The sequence below is a fragment of the Phaseolus vulgaris genome, chromosome 8, assembly GCF_051622355.1.
Source record: "Phaseolus vulgaris cultivar YP4 chromosome 8, ASM5162235v1, whole genome shotgun sequence".
In the NCBI taxonomy this organism is placed as follows: Eukaryota; Viridiplantae; Streptophyta; class Magnoliopsida; order Fabales; family Fabaceae; genus Phaseolus; species Phaseolus vulgaris.
The window spans coordinates 56091932-56109914 of record NC_143505.1 but is presented as its reverse complement, the minus strand read 5'-3'; the positions used below and the strand labels follow the sequence as shown (position 1 = coordinate 56109914).

At 35.0% G+C, this 17983-nt stretch overlaps 4 protein-coding genes across 4 annotated transcripts; all 4 read right to left on the bottom strand.

Moving 5' to 3' along the window:
• Window positions 1–6: 6 nt before the first annotated feature.
• Window positions 7–3196, bottom strand: LOC137823338 (putative leucine-rich repeat receptor-like protein kinase IMK3). The gene is made up of 2 exons (XM_068628428.2): window positions 946–3196; window positions 7–847 (listed from the first exon to the last, which is right to left on the bottom strand). Exons 1-2 carry the CDS (start codon window positions 2837–2839, stop codon window positions 237–239), a joined length of 2505 nt encoding a protein of 834 aa, XP_068484529.2. The 5' UTR covers window positions 2840–3196; the 3' UTR covers window positions 7–236.
• Window positions 3197–5638: 2442 nt separating this feature from the next.
• Window positions 5639–7434, bottom strand: LOC137825392 (B3 domain-containing protein REM20). Its single transcript, XM_068631065.2, has 6 exons — window positions 7369–7434; window positions 6667–7129; window positions 6538–6573; window positions 6393–6493; window positions 6021–6107; window positions 5639–5911 (listed from the first exon to the last, which is right to left on the bottom strand). The coding sequence occupies exons 1-6, from the start codon at window positions 7432–7434 to the stop codon at window positions 5669–5671; spliced, it is 996 nt and encodes a 331-aa protein (XP_068487166.2). The 3' UTR covers window positions 5639–5668.
• A 4344-nt stretch (window positions 7435–11778) lies between these two features.
• On the bottom strand, window positions 11779–12939 carry LOC137824376 (PRA1 family protein B3). Its single transcript, XM_068630011.2, has one exon. It carries the CDS (start codon window positions 12768–12770, stop codon window positions 12123–12125), a length of 648 nt encoding a protein of 215 aa, XP_068486112.1. The 5' UTR covers window positions 12771–12939; the 3' UTR covers window positions 11779–12122.
• Window positions 12940–16284: 3345 nt separating this feature from the next.
• Window positions 16285–16758, bottom strand: LOC137825390 (uncharacterized). Its single transcript, XM_068631064.2, has 2 exons — window positions 16526–16758; window positions 16285–16408 (listed from the first exon to the last, which is right to left on the bottom strand). The coding sequence occupies exons 1-2, from the start codon at window positions 16756–16758 to the stop codon at window positions 16285–16287; spliced, it is 357 nt and encodes a 118-aa protein (XP_068487165.2).
• Between the last annotated feature and the right edge of the window lie 1225 nt (window positions 16759–17983).

The following is a 17983-nucleotide window of genomic DNA, read 5'->3' as shown; positions in this document are numbered from 1 at the left end:
GGAAAGTGGAAGAGAACCAGAACTAGTTTATATAAAATGAACCAATGAAGTGTTAAAGAGAACACTTCCTGATTTAAGCACACTACTATATACAGACACTAGCACTCCAAACAGGCAGAAAAAATTAATGTAAGAATGAAAGAATAATAATAGTCTACCTACTCTCCTAAATGTGCACTACGTTAGTCCTAAAGAGAGACATATGAATGCAAAAAATTGTGCACTACACCCAGTAATCATTCGCTGGTCGAAGGGATGGCTCCATCATCACCCGAACTGGCTGATATCTCCGGTCTAATTTCTTCAAGCTGCTGAAGGACTTGCTGAACTTCTGGTCGTGCTGATGGAGAAGGATCAACACAGTGCAAAGCAAGCTTCAACGTGTTTAGCATTTCGTCGCCATATGTTGAAGCATCTCTCATCAACTCTACATCGAAAACTTCATTTGTCCACTCCTCTTTGACAATGGAGGCAACCCACTGAGGTAAATCCACGCCATTCAAAGCCTCACCAGGTGGCTTCCCCGTTAGGAGTTCTAACAAGATGACACCAAGACTGTATACATCAGTTTTTGTGTTGGCTTTCTTAAGCTTCGAGAGCTCAGGTGCTCGGTATCCCAATGCCCCAGCAGTGGCAATCACGTTTGAATTTGCAGCAGTTGTCATCAACCGAGAAAGGCCGAAATCAGCTATTTTAGCATTCGTATTCTCATCCAACAGCGCATTGCTGGACGTAAGGTTCCCATGTATAATATTCTCATTGGAATGAAGGTGTAACAAGCCACGAGCCATCCCCTGTGCTATTTTCATCCTTGTTGGCCAATCAATGGCTGTTTCAGGCCCACGAGCTGCACAAAGATGGAAAACTGTCAACACAATAGTGTTTAGAAATTAAACCGACTTTTAACTGTACCATGACACGAAAAAATTATCACACTGATCTTACCGTGTAGGAAAGAAGCAAGACTTCCCTTAGGCATATAATCAAACACTAGAAGCTTTTCTCCTTTGGGTCCCAAGTAATAGGCTCTCAATGCCAAAAGATTTGGGTGGCGAATTCTTCCTATAACACTAACTTCAGATTCGAATTCTCTCTGACCTTTCGTAATCTTTTCCCTCAATCTTTTAACTGCCGCTTGACTTCCATCCTCTAATGTAGCCTTGTACACAGTTCCATACGTACTCTTTCCCATTATCTCTGCTGTTGCACACAAGAGATCATCAGCTGTAAAAGCCAATGGTCCATCAAAATGGACTAGTTTACCTCCAACCTCACCACCACCCGCTTCAGCTTCACCTGCGACAGGAGGGACTCCTTTTTCTGTCCTGGCAGCAGATGCAGATGCTCTCCCAGTGGCCTGGCCACCCTCTGCATTTGATGCTGTCCTTTTTCTGATCAGGCAGAATAGCAGAATGCAGCAAAGTGTTATCAGGACTACAAGGAGCAATCCTGCTACTATGAGAATTATGTCTTTGGTGCCTAGTTTCTTGTGTCGATGGTTTTCTGTGGGTGAACCAAAAGGAGCTGGCGAGGGACATAGGGTAGAAGAGCTATATCCACATAGTTGAATATTTCCCACAAATGAACTTGAATTAAATTTATGGGCAAGTAGGGTTGGAACTGGACCAGAGAGGTTGTTATGAGAAACGTTGAAGAAATTAAGACCACGCAGCTCTTCGAAGGATGCTGGAATTTCTCCACTGAGATTATTCAGTGACAAATCAAGCTGTGTAAGCTTTGAAACGTTTCCAATACTTTGAGGAATGTGGCCACTGAATTGGTTTCTGCTAAGAACTAGAACAGATAGATTGTGTAATCTGCCTAAAGCTTCTGGGATTTGATTGCCAAGGCGGTTGTTCTCTACATTCAAGAGAGTGAGTGAGGATACATTAGAGAGAGTGGGGGGCAAGCTTCCATTCAATGCATTACTAGAAAAATCTATAGTCTTAAGTCTATAAAGGCTTCCTATTTCATTTGGGATAGGTCCTCTAAGCTGGTTATGGCTAAGAGAAATTTCTGTGAGTTCACTCAAGACACCCAAAGAAGCAGGAATGCTTCCACTCAAGAAGTTATGATCTAGGATCAGGTTTTGGAGCCGAAAGAAGTGGTTCCTCAAGCTACCACCCCATGAGTTAGGAATAGAGCCCGAGAGATTATTGTGTTGAAGAGATATGTAGGTGAGAGAAGTTAAGCGAGTTAAGCTAGTTGGTATTGGGCCAGAGAAGGAATTAAAACTCAAGTTAAGCCAATAAAGCTTAGTGGCATTCCCAAGGCTCATTGGGATTGTCCCGCTGAGCAGATTGTTACTGAGGTCTAAAGACTGAAGCAAAGGACATGAACCTAATGAAGGAGGGATGGACCCTGTGAACCTATTGTTGAAGAGTTGAACCCCTCTTAGGTTGAGAAGAAGTCCCAGTGCTGAAGGGATCGAACCACCAATTTGGTTATCGTGGAGACTAATCTTTCTAAGCCCCTGAAGTTGGCCAATCCTCTCGGTGATATGCCCCTTCAACCCCTTCCACGGAAGCTGGATCACAATAACCTGTCCCTGGGCACACTTGATACCAACCCAACCTCCAGAACAAGCTCCATAGCCACTGTCATTCCAGCTTCTCAGAAATCCTTCAGTATCAACCAACTCCTGCTTGAATGCCTGAAGTGCGAGGAAGTTTGACTGTGTGACAACAACTCCATCCCAACGCTCTTCACCAAACACTGGCACCACAATAAACCACAAAAAGAAAAACAAGCGGAAAAAATAACCATCTGCTGCATTCCTCACCCCATTTTGAGAATGCTTACGGTAAAAACACTTTGAGGTGAGGTTCTTGCTCTCCATTACAACAAGACGAAAAATAGTAGGACAAGGAATGAAGCAAGAAAGAAGTGAACTAAAGAAGAAAAAGTAGGAGACTTTGAGTGATTAGTTGGTGAGAGAGAGTGTGAGTGTGAGTAGCAGTGTCCATAAGTGCGATGGAATGGTGTGTGGGAGAAGAGAGTGAGCATAGAAAAAAAATAAACAGGAGGATGAAGAGTTGGATGAGGATTTTGTAGGAATGGGAAGAAAGAGAGAAATGAAGGAGGGGCACGTGACGATGATTGTGTGTGAGTGGGGGCGCGCGGGATGAGGAATCTTGTGTTGGGAAGAGAGAGCAAAAACTGAAGACAATTGTCAGGTGGGTGTGGTGGGCACAGTAGATGTGGTGTACCCTTTCCTTCCTTCTTAGTAGTTTTCTTGCAAAGACAAACGGCTAGTTTTTCCTTACAACTATGCACATTTATTTGTTCTTTTCTCCAATCTTTATTTTTTTGTCTGTCCGCACCCCTAAGTCCCAACGGCTATTTCTTCTTCTCCACTTACACTGTAGGTCCATCCCTTTCCTGCATTATTTCACTTTTTACAAAATCATTCCAAATCACCAATTTACCCCTCACACTTGGAGAGAGAGGACTTCATCATGCTACTTGTTATTAGGGTTTCTGGCTTGGACCATTCTACATAAGACAAAACCCTTAAACCTTTTAAAGAATACCAAGGATTAGTGTTCAGAGTAGCATATCAAGAAATGTAGGGTGACTTTGTACCATTTTTATAAAACAAGAAGTACCTTCTTTAGTAGAAAAATACCTATGATATTTTTTAGATGCTTGTTTATTTTTTCAAAAGAGAAAGAAAAAAAAAACAACTTATTTTGGCAACTTATCAAAATAAGCTTTTCTGGAAATGTTTTCTACTAAAACACAATGGACCATTTTTAATTATTTTTTCATAATTATAACAAAATATAAATAGTTTTTTACTTCATAATATTTTTTTCAAAAATACTTTGTTTTTCGAAGTTTAAATAAACTCACCCATATTCCTTTTTATTTAGTGGTTAAAACTTAGTATCTGTTGTTGATTAGTGTAGATGTACTCCAAACAAGCTATAAAATAACTTAAAATCATAATAAAAATTGTAACTTAAGTCAAAACATTTTTTTTTTCGAACGCTTACCCTTCAAATAATTCTAGATTAACAAGGTGGTGAACTTATGTTACTTTTTGAAATAATAATTATATATTTTTAAATAATATTATTTTATTAAAGCATATAGATAGATTATTTATGTATTGAATTATTGTGTTTAAAAATTAAAATTCATTTAATTAATGAGTTAAATGATATCTTTTAGATTTAAAATAATTTTATTTTTAAAACGAGTTAAAATAATCTGTTAATTTGACAAATAAATAAATCTTAAAATTCATAAACCTGTTTAAAATATGGATCAAGAGATTATTGACATTTTTACTATTACATGAGAGCAAATCGAACTTCTAATTTTTACACCTCTAATTTGTTGTTATAGGAAATTGGCATATTGTTGTGCTTATTTATCTATCCATAATTTTTTCCTTTTATTTATTTGTCTAAAATACATATTATTTTAGCCTCTAATTTGTATATTGGTTTCTGAATGCCGCCAGATAGTAGAAGAAAAGGAAGTTGAGTGAGTTTTATTTGATTGAGGAAACAATTCTTTCAGAGTTATGAACCAGGAAAAGGTGAATCATTTGTTCTTCAACTCAGATATTAAGCTTTTAAGGTGAGAGTGGATATAAAAAACAATTATGGACGCATAAATCTACTTTAAAAAGAAGCTTAGCAAAAAATTATTTAAAAGCGGAATTTGTGAAAAACAGTAAAAAAAAACAGGGATAGAGTGAGAACATTGGGAATGAAGTTTGAGAAAGAGTAGTAGGATCAATTTCAACAATATGGCAATGTTTTGTAGAAAAATAATAAAGAATCATTTGATGGTATTTGTAAGAAAAAGAAAAAAAGATGATGATTTATTATGAAAAAAATAACTAAGATACTGAGAAAAGGTATAAATTCATCTTCCAACTTTAATTTTCTAAAGAACAATTAAGATTTTGAATTTTTTAAATGTATGTAATGTTTCATAATTAGTCTTTAGAGAATAAACTCATGTGTATCAAAATTATAGGCATCAACAAAGGAAACCTAATAATTGAGTAATTGCATCTCATTGAGAATTGTACAAGAAAAGTTCCATAAAGATCACAAAAAATAGTTGTAAAGGTATACTATTAGTAAGTTAATATTGAAAAGATACTATTAGTAGAATGCTACATAAGAATCAATTCATTAAAGTCATTTAGGAAACAGTAATTAGAAAAGTAAAAAGAAGAAGAGACTAACATCCATAAATAAGTCAAAGACTCTTATATTATCACAAACAAATTAATACTAGTTGAAAAGCAAATACAAAACTCACTGTTATTTTAGAAGCTGGTAAAGGATTTCCTAAAACATTTGAAAGTGACTTCTATACCAAATTTGTTCACCAATCTCTGATGCTCATAAAAGTTTTAAATTCATATTTGTCCAGTAGCCAATAAAACAAAAGAAATTTAAGCCACAAACAGAATAAATTAATTCCAACAAAAATTGTCCAAAGTAGGGTAAGAGATCAATGGTTAAGAATAGATTATGCTAAATGATTGTGCAATGAACTGCAGATAAATATAGTTACCATTCCATGAGAAAACAGCAGAAAGCATTCCAAATGAGAAAATTATAAACACTAGTTCATAGTATTTACATAATAAGCAAGTTTCAAACTCCAATTCACTGGTAGATATGATTGCTTAGTGTGTTCATTCGTTCCTAGCACCAAGCACGTGCACCTGAAGTGTTCTTACTATTTGGTGTTTCCCTGATACAATTTCACAGATGCATACATCATTTTCTTTGATCTTGTTCTTTGTACAAAAGTTTGTCCATCCTTTAATACATACTCGACCATCTTGCCACTCAGACACTTTTGTTACTTCCGAATACATTGGTGTCTGTCGTGAAAAGCCCAAATGATTGTCTCCTAATTCATTTCTTCGAATATCCTGCACCAACAAAAAAAAGTACAGAACTGTAATTTCAAATTCTCAAGACAAAATTTAATACATACAAAGGTCACCAACACATATAATTGTCGAAATGGTAAGTTACTACCTCACGTTGGAAGCATTTGCAACGTGAAAGGGTGATCTCTTCTGGAAAAGTAAGCGACGACTCTCTCAAGACATTTGCTGGAATATGCTGCAATAAGGGAGAATGAGGTGAAAAGCAAGAACATGTAATTGTTGTGAGTTATGGAAAGTGAAACTGCAACAACTAGGCTTAAAGAGTAAGAAAAGAAGTAAAGAATCATTGAATTAACATTTGTATTTCAACATGGAATTAGAAATATAAAGATTATAAGTAAGTCAATTAGCAATGAGAAACATAAACTAAGTAAATGGACTTATACTACTTATCTAACAAGAGTTCTGTCAAAATGACAATATTTACAAACAAGTAAAAAGGATATATAAGAATTCTAACCAATTCGTTGGGTCTATTTTTATACAGTTTTGCTTCAAAGTATGGATTTTCAGGCTGAATATACATTTGTGGATCAAATTCGTAGTCTTCAAGATGAGGACCTGCTGATAAAAAAAGAAAAAGAAAAAGAAAAAAAGATGAGGACCTTCAATCTTGGGGATGGAACTTGTTGCACTATCCCCTGAACCAGATAAATCAATCATCAGTAAAAGCTGATTCATGCACTCATAAGAAATGCAGAAAAAAAATGTTTTGGACATAAAGTTAAATTTACTATTGCTAGCTCTACTATGATGATTTTGACTCTTCATGTGTTCTTCTTCACTCTCTTCTTCCATTTCTGTATAATTGTCATCTTCATCCTCATAATACTCATTCTCATAATCACTATCTTCCTCGTCCTCCATCACATAGTCCTCAGTTTTTTCATTCTCTTCCTCTTCGGTAATATCTATCACCTCATCTTCTTCAACTTCTCTCCTTTCACAGCGTGATGATTGTTCAAGAATTACCACCTTGAATACATTGGTCCCATCATACTTGAAAAGTAGAAAATCTGCTTTTCCTATACAGTTTTCTGCTTGAAAAACCTTCCAACCCTCTTGAAAGTAGATTTTGTGTCCAACGAGACGAGTTTTGACACACCAAACCCCTCCACTAACATTTCTGAGGATGATATCTTCAGGGATTCTCCTTCTTCGTAAGCGTCTAGACTTCACAAAAGAACTTGGAATAACCTGAAATTTGCGGAAAAAACACAATAAGATGATCAACGTTACTTAAGATATAATATTTTGGAAACTGCATGGTAATATTTTGAAATCAACTACAGCATAAATTGGTATAAAAGAATGTAGACAACCAAGGTAAATATACAGTGTACAACAATATTCTAAGCAGTAATACATAAGAACATTAATGTTATATGTTCATGTAATTAGTGTAGGTTGCAGAAAGTATAATTAAGAAAATATACCATTCTTTCAGAGTGTTTCTCTGGAAAGAAGATTTTGAAGAAGTACTTCTTGGCTGCAGTAGTCATTGAGTTCCTGAAAATTTGACAACGATATTCAAACCAAATAATTTGGACAAGACAACATTTAATAGAGACATAAATGTAGCCTGAGTGCTACCCAATACTTCCATATATAAGCATAGGGAGTAACTGCATGAGTGCATTCTATTTGCTTATTTTATTTATTCTGTTTTTTCTTTTAATTTATCCATGTAAAAGAATATTAACCAAATGAGAAAATTAAAATGTTTCTTTTTGTCTACAGAGAACAGTGGTGGCCCCTCACCAATGATGTACAAAATAGAGAGGAAACCTATTACTGCCAGTTGCTTAATATAGGTAAATTGGTCTGATAACAAAAAATTGCAATTTTCTGATAATACAAGAAAATTATAGCATTCAGCTTTTAAATTATATGATTGATTTGATTCTAGCTGATAGTGTGAACTGTAAGAGTAAGTACTTCCCTCACCTTTTGCATGTTTTTAGAGGATTATTGCATTTCCCCTCACCTCTTGCATGTTTTCTAAAGGATTGAAAGTCATTTAATATATAGTTTTTTCTTTTCAATTTTATTTTGAGAGTTCTTACAGAGAAGGTGAAACACCGTTTGAAAACATTAACCTCGTACAACCTATTAGTTTTTAATGGTTTATAATTTTTATAGTTTTTCCGTTACCGCATAATTAATTCCAAATAAACATATTTTTTATATAACAAAATCGAAAATTGAAAGTAGAAATTATATTTTGTAAAAATCGAATTTGATAACCCACCGAACAACCTTTCTCCACTCATGTTCGTTATCGGGAAATTCCCCATAATTTGGTTTTCGCGGAACCAAATTCTGGATTATTTTTTTTGCGGAAATAAAAAACAGAGGTGAGAGAATGGTTCCTGGTAACCGATTTTTTACCGTGAAAAAAAAGTATTATCCAGATAATTAAAGAGAAAATATCGCTATTTAGGAAATTAATTCCCAAAAGCATGTTATTTGGAGAAAAAAATTATATTTATTTTTGTTCTCCCTGATTCGAAGTTGGTCGAATTATGGATTAATTCTTTTCAAAAAAAAATTTGGTGCTCGGTCGGTCAATTAGATGACATGATTGCAATTGTTTTTAGGCTTTTGCAAACCGATCTTCTGGGGATGATGGGGCTCCACCTGCAATTACACTCTGACGCTCAAGTTAGTGAGAACACAAAATACAGTGTATATGGTAAATGTATTGCAAAGATGCAAGCTAAAATACTCCCTGTGTATGGTTGTCTATTTATAAGCTTTAATGGGCTTGGACTTTTTCTCTGGTTCCTCCAGTATTAATGTGTCATATCATGGTCATTTCTTATAAAATATGAATATCATGCATATAAATTGGAGCGTTTAAATAGCATAATCAAGGATATTGAGGATAATATTTATATCGTTATCGGAAACATGGTATTAATATTTATTGTGTTATTAGGGACATGCATGAGTGGGGAAAACGTTAGGTTTTCCTTAAGTGGAGTCGTTTATCGCTGGTGCCTGCGGTATTGGACTGAAACCCAAATGGTTGCGTGAATGGGCCATGGAAGTCGGCTTGTGGTCCATGTCGGACTCTTGTGCTATTACTTTTCCTGTTTGAACAGTTAGTGAGCTCGACAAAATGCCGACCAGTATTCAGACGGTACAATTTTGAATAATTTTTTTTAACACTTTAATAGTAAAAAACAACCGTTCTACAGTATTTTTAAAATAAAATATTATATTATAATAAATAAAATATGATGAATGAAATTCAATAGTTTAGTATGTTAAGTTTATGTGTAGAGTCTCATGAGCTTAAAATTCATTATTATGCATATTAGGTGTGAGAAGTGATACACCATATAAAATAAAATACTTGTACCTTACATTCATATAATACATATTAATAATTTATATTAAAATATAAAAATATAATTAAAATAATAATATATTGACTTGTTAAGTGTGAGTAAATTTTTTCAGTCAAATATGAAATTATATTATGTGTTTTTATTTGCTTATTTTAGTTATTATGTTTTTTCTTTTAATTTATCCATGCAAAAGAATATTAACCAATGAGAAAATTCAAGTGTTTCTTTTTGTGTACAGAAAACAGTGGTGGTCCCTCACCTATGATGTTGTTACAAAATGCTAATTCTGAAGAGGAAACCTATGAATGCTAATTGCTTAATATAGGTAAATTGGTCTGATAAAAAAAAATTGCAATTTCGTGATAACACAAGAAAATTATAGCTTGCAGGCTTTAAATTATATGATTTGATTCTAGTTGTCACGTGTAAACTATAAGAATAACACTTTAAATCTTCTAATAGTTCATTGCATAAACGATTGATAGGGTGAGAGAAATCACTAAACTTGTGAATTGAATTGAATTTTTGTGAATTATATTATAAACACGCTCTTGATTTTTAATGTTGAATGAAATCGTTGATATTTGAACGTTGAATTTCGTGTTTTAAATGGAATGTTAAACTTGATTGGTGGAACAGTGTGTCAGACATAGGAGACAGACTCTAGAAAAATTCAAGTTAAGCCACGACAAGATTGAAAAAATGTGAATTATTCATCTAAAAACCTAGTTCTTCATATGCCTTTATTTATTCCTAGACTTCTTTTGTTCATAGAAGAAGCCACAATACAGAAGATCCTATTTTTCACTTACAAAGCACCAGAATAGAAAGAAAAAAAAAACATACAAGCAATTATTAGCTATTGTTTAATGACCAACAGAAAACTTGCATCAGTTTCTTGTTTTAACCATTAGCCATAAACTTGCATATTTCATCCTACCTGCTACTATTTGAAGCTCACTTCCCATGTTTGCTGTATCCTTGCTTTGTGACACAATTTTTTTAACTCAAACCACTATTTGGTTAAAATTCATTTGGAAGTAATAAAACTGAATTATTGAGATGAATACATCCTAGATATCTCATTTCAAAAACGTCACTGAAATGGACCTGTAGTGTCTTTATCAGTAGGGCCCCGAAACACCATATCATAGGGAAGACTAGTAAAAACTGCTCCACAAGTAGTCTTCTTTATATATCTTGAAAGGCTTCATAAAACCAACTCCCAAAATCTTGCGATCTCCGCAGCCACCGACAGCTGCTGCTCGCTCAAACTACAGCGGTTCTTCTCTGTTTGCTGCCTTGCTTTAAATTACTGAGCGTCGGAATATATTTAGCAGAAAAATTCTTATTCCCAGAAAATAGAAAATTGAATTATTACATCTGAAAATTGAATCAATATCTCGGAATCTGAAAATTGAATCAATAGAATTTTCTTTAAAGGAAGATACTAGGATCTCATCCGACTTTGAGCCGACAATTCGAGAAAAGGCTAGAACAATTATCTAAGATAATTTATAACTTGTTTGATGATTTTTATGAATTATCAACCTATTTTTAGTTGTGTGTATTTGAATATTATTTTTATATACTAACTCTTCCAAGTCAAGTTTAGATCCTCTCCCAACATTTGCATATCTTCTTCACCAGTGACCAGTCAACTTATATTTCTTATAGCGTGTTACAAAACTTGGTGAAAAAAATTACATATTACCAGACACCAATTTCAACTTAAAAATAACACTAAAAACCGTTAATTTTGTCCCGTTGAACATCCAAAGAAAATTAACCCAAACAAAGAATACACCGAATTAGTCAATATAAAAAATGCTTGACAATTGCTCCCTGCACGTGCACCCAATTTCATAATGGAAAGACTAAAATGCCTTTTCAGGATTTTTTTTCTGGAACGAATTTTTTTATTGTGGATTTTTTTATCCGAATGGGTTTTGATTTTTTTTCCAGATTTTGATTTTCGGAACACACAAATCTTTTCTGATCTACTTTTTCCGGAATATATTATTTTCAATTACGGGTCATTCTCGGAATGAAGAGCATTTCGAAAATTTAAATCTGTGTTGGGTAGAAGGTGTGGGAAGAATTTGCCAAAATGCTTTTTTCCTTTCTTGTCATTTAAAGTTGTCACACTCAGATTTAAAAAAATAAGAAACTTTTGATACATCATTTCTCTCATTTATAATTTGAGTATTGCAAATGTTGCTGTTTTTTTACAAGAATGTGATTGTCTTCAAAATTTTAAGATAATTAGATAACGAAAGCACTTAAAACATCAACAAAATTCTTCCTAAAATCCAACAAAAAGATCAGAATTTCTTCCTACAACTGACAATCTAATCTTTGTGACCAACATTCACCAAAATATTAAACTGAGCATCATAGAAGTTTTCCAGAAACTTGAGTAAGATGAACTTTTTCAGTAAGTACAAGAACTCCATATATAACTACAGATCACAGCAGAACAGAAGCGCATTTCTCAGTAATCTCATTCTTTAAATTCTAGTCCAATTCCAACAATTGAAACGCATCATTTCGACCATAGAAGAATAAGGGAGATACAAATCTATTATATATGACAAACTGTTTCAGAAGCAAAAAAAAGTGACTAAGCTGCATTAGTCGAGATTTGATAGCTCAATAATCTCTCGGCGTAAAACAGAAAAGTAGAGAAGAACTAACCCCTAAGCAATTCGCTTTGGATCTTAAAAGCCAGAGAATATCTCCGTAACAATTTCAATTCAACATAATACAACAAAAAAGGCCGAACCAACCTGAGAAGAATCCACCGGACACACCGGCCTTCCAGATCCCGCCGTTTACACCCGCGCGACGGCCGGAACGGCAGCAGAAGCGGCGGCGCCACCGAGGAATGAGAGGAATCCCGTACTGTTAGACTCCTGTTCGTCGAGAAACAGATCCTCGGGAAGGCGAAACGCGCCGTGCGCGCACACAAATGCCAATCCAACCATGAGAGCGGAGATCAACAAGGACCCAACGCTAGTGAGGAAAATTACGAACACGGTGAGCACCACCAACATCCCAAGGGTTTCGCGATCGGCGAAGGTGCGTCCGAAAAGAACGACAGGCTGATCGGAGGGGCGGAAGAGGTAGAGGAATGACCACGATGCAAGGAGGCCGAACAGGACGAGGAGCGAGAAAGGATGCGTGATGAGCGACACCGCTAGCGCGAACGCGATTAGGGTTACGTAATTGACGCGGAAGTAGGAGAAGTTCTTGCGGATCCGAGAGTAGGCTTCGGCGAGGGTGTCAGGTCGGGACATGGAGCTACGGTCGACCATCTCTGCCCACGGGCGGCGCTGTGCGAAGGCGTGACGGAGGGACGAGGACATTCGCGAGATGAAGGCACGGAACGCCGGCGTGGAAATCGGAGGCTGAGACTGCGATGCGGCGCCAGCGGAGGAGTTGGATTGGGAGGAAATTGGAAGGTTCGGTGTAGAGGCCATGGTGGCGCGTGAATCTCCAATTGCCGCGCGTGACTATGGAAGAACCAATAGAGCGAGCGAGGCGCAATGGAGACTCTGGTTGGTTGGGGGGCTTTGGGTTTGGGAACAAAGAATGGCACCACAGACCTCTTTCTATCTAATTTACTTCTCCAAACATAACCTCCCTAATGTGAGATGGCTATGGGCCCAATCTATTTGTAGAAAACATTAGTCTAAAAATAAGTCATTATGTGAAAATGGATTTCTATAATAATAAAAATAACATCGGATATGTATAATTCTAAAGAAACATATTTTTTTTAATTAATTATACTAATAATATTATTTTATTCTATAATAAGATTAATTTTGTTGATTTTTACAATAACATACTTCTGAAGTTTTTTCACATAAATACTGCCATTTGTATACTTTATCATGAATTGGGTAAAAAAATATATTATTAATTTAGATAAGTGGTGTATCGTTGACACGACTTTATATGAAGAAATTGTGTATGAGACACACGATTTTCATACAGGGAGGGATCAACATTGAAGTCGTGTCACATGTTCATGATTTTACTTGAAATCGTTTAGTATTGAAGTCGTGTCACATGTTCATGATTCACTTGAAATTAGTTAGTATTGAAGTCGTGTCACATGTTCACGATTTCACTTGAAATCGGTTAGTATTGAAGTTGTGACACATGTTCACGATTTCACTTAAAATCGGTTAGTACTGAAGTCATGTGGGACTTACACGACTTTCATTAAGTCTTGGATTATGTTTAACTATAGCACGACTTCAATGAAAAGTAATATAATTGAAGCTGTGTCACTCATGCACTACTTCAGTTGTATGAAACTTACACTAAAATCGTATATGCAGAGCACGATTTCAGCTTTGTTCATGTTCAAAACTCCAAAGTCACATGGAATGTAAGATGTGAAGAAATTCTTCCTAGTTGTAACATACATCTAACATCCCTACCAATTATCCACACGCTCACATCAAGTACCAGATTTATTGAATCATAATGATGAAGAATAATATTAGCATCACTAGTAGCATTAATTGCACGATCACCATTATCATAGTCCTTGTTTTATTACTTGTCTTTCTTTATCTTTATTCTCACTTTTCTAGATGAAATATTTTTTTATGTATCATTTTTGTGTCAATAATCACACACAACATTCTTGTATTGAGATTTGCATTTCTCTAACTTTTATGTCTATCATTACGCTTCAATTATTTCTTTTGATATCTAACCTTACTTTTTGTAACAAACTTTTAACCAAGATGAATTTGTCTTCCTTCTGATCTTCTCATTATAAGTGTTTCTCTTTGTCATTAAATATATTACCATTAGAGAAATACTGATTATGGAAGCAAAATACATCTCCTAAGAATAAAGCAAAATTAGCACTATGAATAGTCACAAACATCATTAACAATTTTTATACTAAAAGTCACAAAACATCGCTAACAATTTTTGATACTAAACTGACAACTAATCAAAACATCTTTGAAAATCATTGAAATGATTTGTAATATGAATATTTGTACTACAATTCTACAAGATTCTCTAATAAAGTACAATTAATTGTCATTTACTAATTTAGAAACAAGTAGGAAATCAATCTTCTCTCAAAGTTCTTGCATGTATTAACAACAAAATTATATATATTTTTATCTACAAAATATCTTATAAAATAACAACAATTATCATAGTTCAAAAATCTTGTTCTTCATCAAATATGAAATTTAACTTTTATGAATTCGTGATAAAAAAATGCATTTTCTTCACAAATATTAAGTCCTTCATTAATTTTCCTTCCAAAAATAATAAGCTCCACTATTCAATTTTTTTTTTCATCATTTAAGCAAGCTCCAAAAGAAAGTTCCTAAACCAAAGAATTTTAATATTCCTCTTATGAATGTTATTACAGTCAATAGTCAATGAAGATGAATATTCATTGTCTGATGTGGTGCATCAAATTGAGCACACGTAATTGCAATGAAGAAAGAGAGATTCTGATGAACCCTAATTGCAAATGAAAAAGAGACAATGACTTAAGCATAAAAGAGAGAAAGACAGAGAAAAGTAAAATACATGGTGTATATATAAGAAAAAAAGACTAAGACCTAACTGAAACAGAAAAGAAAAGTTGGGTCAAACAAACAAAGCTCAATAACTTAAAACAGAAAAACTAAATAAGTTAAGGCACATTTTCCCTGCACCCAACACATTCTAACTGGCACCCAATCACCTAATAGTAAAAGACAAATATACCCTTAATGAAATTCTGAAAAGTATAATTGTGATATGCACCCAATTTCCTGCACCAACCCTATTCTTCTCTTCTTCCATTCCATTGTGCCTGAAGCAGTGCCGCAACCACCGAGCCACCGTGTTGTCCAGCCACCGTGAGCAAGCTTGTTGTCCAACCACCGTGAGCGACGTTCTTCTCCATTCTTCTGCACCCACCGTGACCTTCATTATCGCAGGCAGAGCACCAGAGTCAAAGGTACGTCATGCTTCCGGATATTTTTACCCGTAAGTGAGTGAGAGTTGCAGATATTTTATCCGCAAGTGACCTTTGAGAGTTGTGGATATTTTTATCCGCAAGTGACTTTTGAGAGTTGCGAATATTTTTATCCGTAAGGGAGAATTTAGTTCCGGTTTTTTTTATCCGTAAATGAGTTTGGGGTTCGGATATTTTTATCCGTAAGTGTGTTTTGACTTACGGATATTTTTATCCGAAATATAGTTTAGGGTTGCGGATATTTTTATCCGTATTAGGGTTATGTGTTGCGGATATTTTTATCCGAAATTTGTTGTTGTCTTGTGGATATTAATATCCGTATTAGTGTTGTTGTTTTGCTTGTATGGATTAATTTATATGTTCTTTTATGCTATATGTGTTATAAATTTTTATATATGTTGGATTGAATGTTAGATGGTGAGGACTAGAGGTGGAGGAAGTTCTAATTTGGACCGTGTGCGACCAACTGCATCGGTGAGAAGAAAACGGGGTGCCCCAAGTACGTCAATTCTAAATGAACAGTTTGAAGATCATATTGAACAAGAAGAAGTTGAAGTGGATGATGAAGGCTATCCAGGAGGGCCATTGGATAAGTCCTTACTCATTAATTATGAACATCATGTAGCCAGACAGTTGTGGAATGGTTTGGTAAGTAACGAAAGATAATTTTTTGAATTTAGTATGTATCTATTTATTGATGATATATGTTGATTATTGTAGGATCGTGGTGAGTTGAAGGTGGTTTCACATGGGAGGAAGATAAATAAGTTAGGAGAACCTCATGAACCCATGCCTCTCTTGGATGCACCAACATTTTACATTTTGCTTTCACATTTTTATCAATGTGAAACCGACAGAGCAAATTATAAGATTCAGGAAACACCATTCTAATTGCATTCATTAAGGCAACATCTCTATCACATACCACCACCCTAGGGCATGAATCAACTCTAAAAAACAACCCTTTAAGTCTGTCAAGGGGCTCAAAAAAAATTATTTTCCTTTTCTGCTGCTAGTAAACAAAATGCAACGGAGAAAGTCAAACCTGTAGACGTAATCCTAACAACCTCAAGTAACGGCATCTTATACTTGTTCGTCTTGTACGTACTATCCATTAATATGACAATATTAAATGAGTTCACCAATTTTACTGAATCTGGGTGTGTCCAAAATATATCTTGCACAATATTAGAGACCTCATCACACCTACACCAATGCACATACCTGTCTCGCTCCAATAACAACATCAGTTGCTGCATTTTTGTTCTGTGACCTCGTTGTGATCTTCGGAGAACAGTGATTGCATTATAAACCTGCTTAATCGTTGTCACATTCTTATCATTTCTCTCTTTCATGGTTAGTAAAATATTTCTTGGCTTCACCGCAGTTTTACTCATATCCTCAACCATAACCTTTTCCTCTATACTTAACCTTCCAGCATACGGATGACCCACCATTGTCTCTGCCAAGTCATGATTGTGAGAACCACAAATTAATTCAACCATCCACCCTTGACCACCTTTGACTGGTTTGCCTCGCAATCTGAAAGGACACTCACACTTCCTACTTCTAGTTCGACTGACATCTACTTTTTTTTTATACCGTCTGTATTTACCTCATCTCTCACAACCTAACAATACATAGGTCATCATTCCTCGTTGGCCCGTCCATGTATCTTAACTTAATATAACAATGACAAACCCATAACTATAGCCAACACTTCTCGCCCATTCTAACAGCTCATCTCGATCACGAAATACCTACAATAACATATGCCAAATTTAAAAATAATTCATAAAAAAAACATTCACAACCCAACATTGACCATACCTCATTTGTAGAAAATGCCTCACTACATTCATGTGCCCTGTGTTCATTATCTAATGCGTTATAACTTGTTGACTGCTCCAGATCAACATCATCTAATCCATCCCACACATCAATCTCCCCTAAAACTCCCATGTATGACTCTGTTGTATCCATTCGGCTGTTGAAAAAAATGAACACTTCACTTCCGGATAAATTAATCCATAACCAAAAAAATATCAACAGTTAACTTCTGGATATATATATCTGGATTGCAAATACTAGTTTCAGATACTTTCATCCGTAAGGCAATTATGAACTACGGATATCAGCGTCCGGAAGCAACGAATAGTTCTGGATATTAATATCCATATTGAAAATTTTGACTTCCGGATATTAATATCCGTAGGCAAAAAAAAAAGAATTCCAGATTCTGATATCCAGGACCAGCTGAGCTCGAGAAAAAAACCAAAAAAGAACGAAAATGGATTACTTACCTCATTAACTTAGCAAACGAAGCTTACACTCAACTTAGCAACAATGAACGAAGCACAACCTTCTCTTTTGCAGCTCAAAGCAAAGCTTCACACATTCATGAACTTCCTTTTCCTCACCATTCAATGTTTTCATAAATGAAGAAGACAAGGACATTTTAGAATTTTTAAAAGTGTATCGGGTGCCAGTCACAATTGATTGGGTGCAGGAAGCAATTGCCATAAGTTAACAAATGTATCAAACTAATAAAATAATAATTTAAAACAGAGTAATAAGTAGTAGAATAAATTTTTCTCAATTTTTACAAAAATGTGTGAGAATCACAAAAATAAACTCACATAAAAGTAAATCCGCATAAGAAAAATCCTAGGACAAGAAATA

Coding starts and splice junctions, on each gene's coding strand:
- LOC137825392 (XM_068631065.2), bottom strand. CDS start 7,434: ATGACTACTGCAGCCAAGAAGTACTTCTTCAAAATCTTCTTTCCAGAG. Junction 7,130..7,368: donor AGAAACACTCTGAAAGAATG/GTATATTTTCTT, acceptor CGCAAATTTCAG/GTTATTCCAAGTTCTTTTGT. Junction 6,574..6,666: donor TCATAGTAGAGCTAGCAATA/GTAAATTTAACT, acceptor TATCTGGTTCAG/GGGATAGTGCAACAAGTTCC.
- LOC137824376 (XM_068630011.2), bottom strand. CDS start 12,770: ATGGCCTCTACACCGAACCTTCCAATTTCCTCCCAATCCAACTCCTCC.
- LOC137823338 (XM_068628428.2), bottom strand. CDS start 2,839: ATGGAGAGCAAGAACCTCACCTCAAAGTGTTTTTACCGTAAGCATTCT. Junction 848..945: donor TCTTGCTTCTTTCCTACACG/GTAAGATCAGTG, acceptor ATCTTTGTGCAG/CTCGTGGGCCTGAAACAGCC.
- LOC137825390 (XM_068631064.2), bottom strand. CDS start 16,758: ATGGTGGGTCATCCGTATGCTGGAAGGTTAAGTATAGAGGAAAAGGTT. Junction 16,409..16,525: donor TTGTTATTGGAGCGAGACAG/GTATGTGCATTG, acceptor ATTAATGGATAG/TACGTACAAGACGAACAAGT.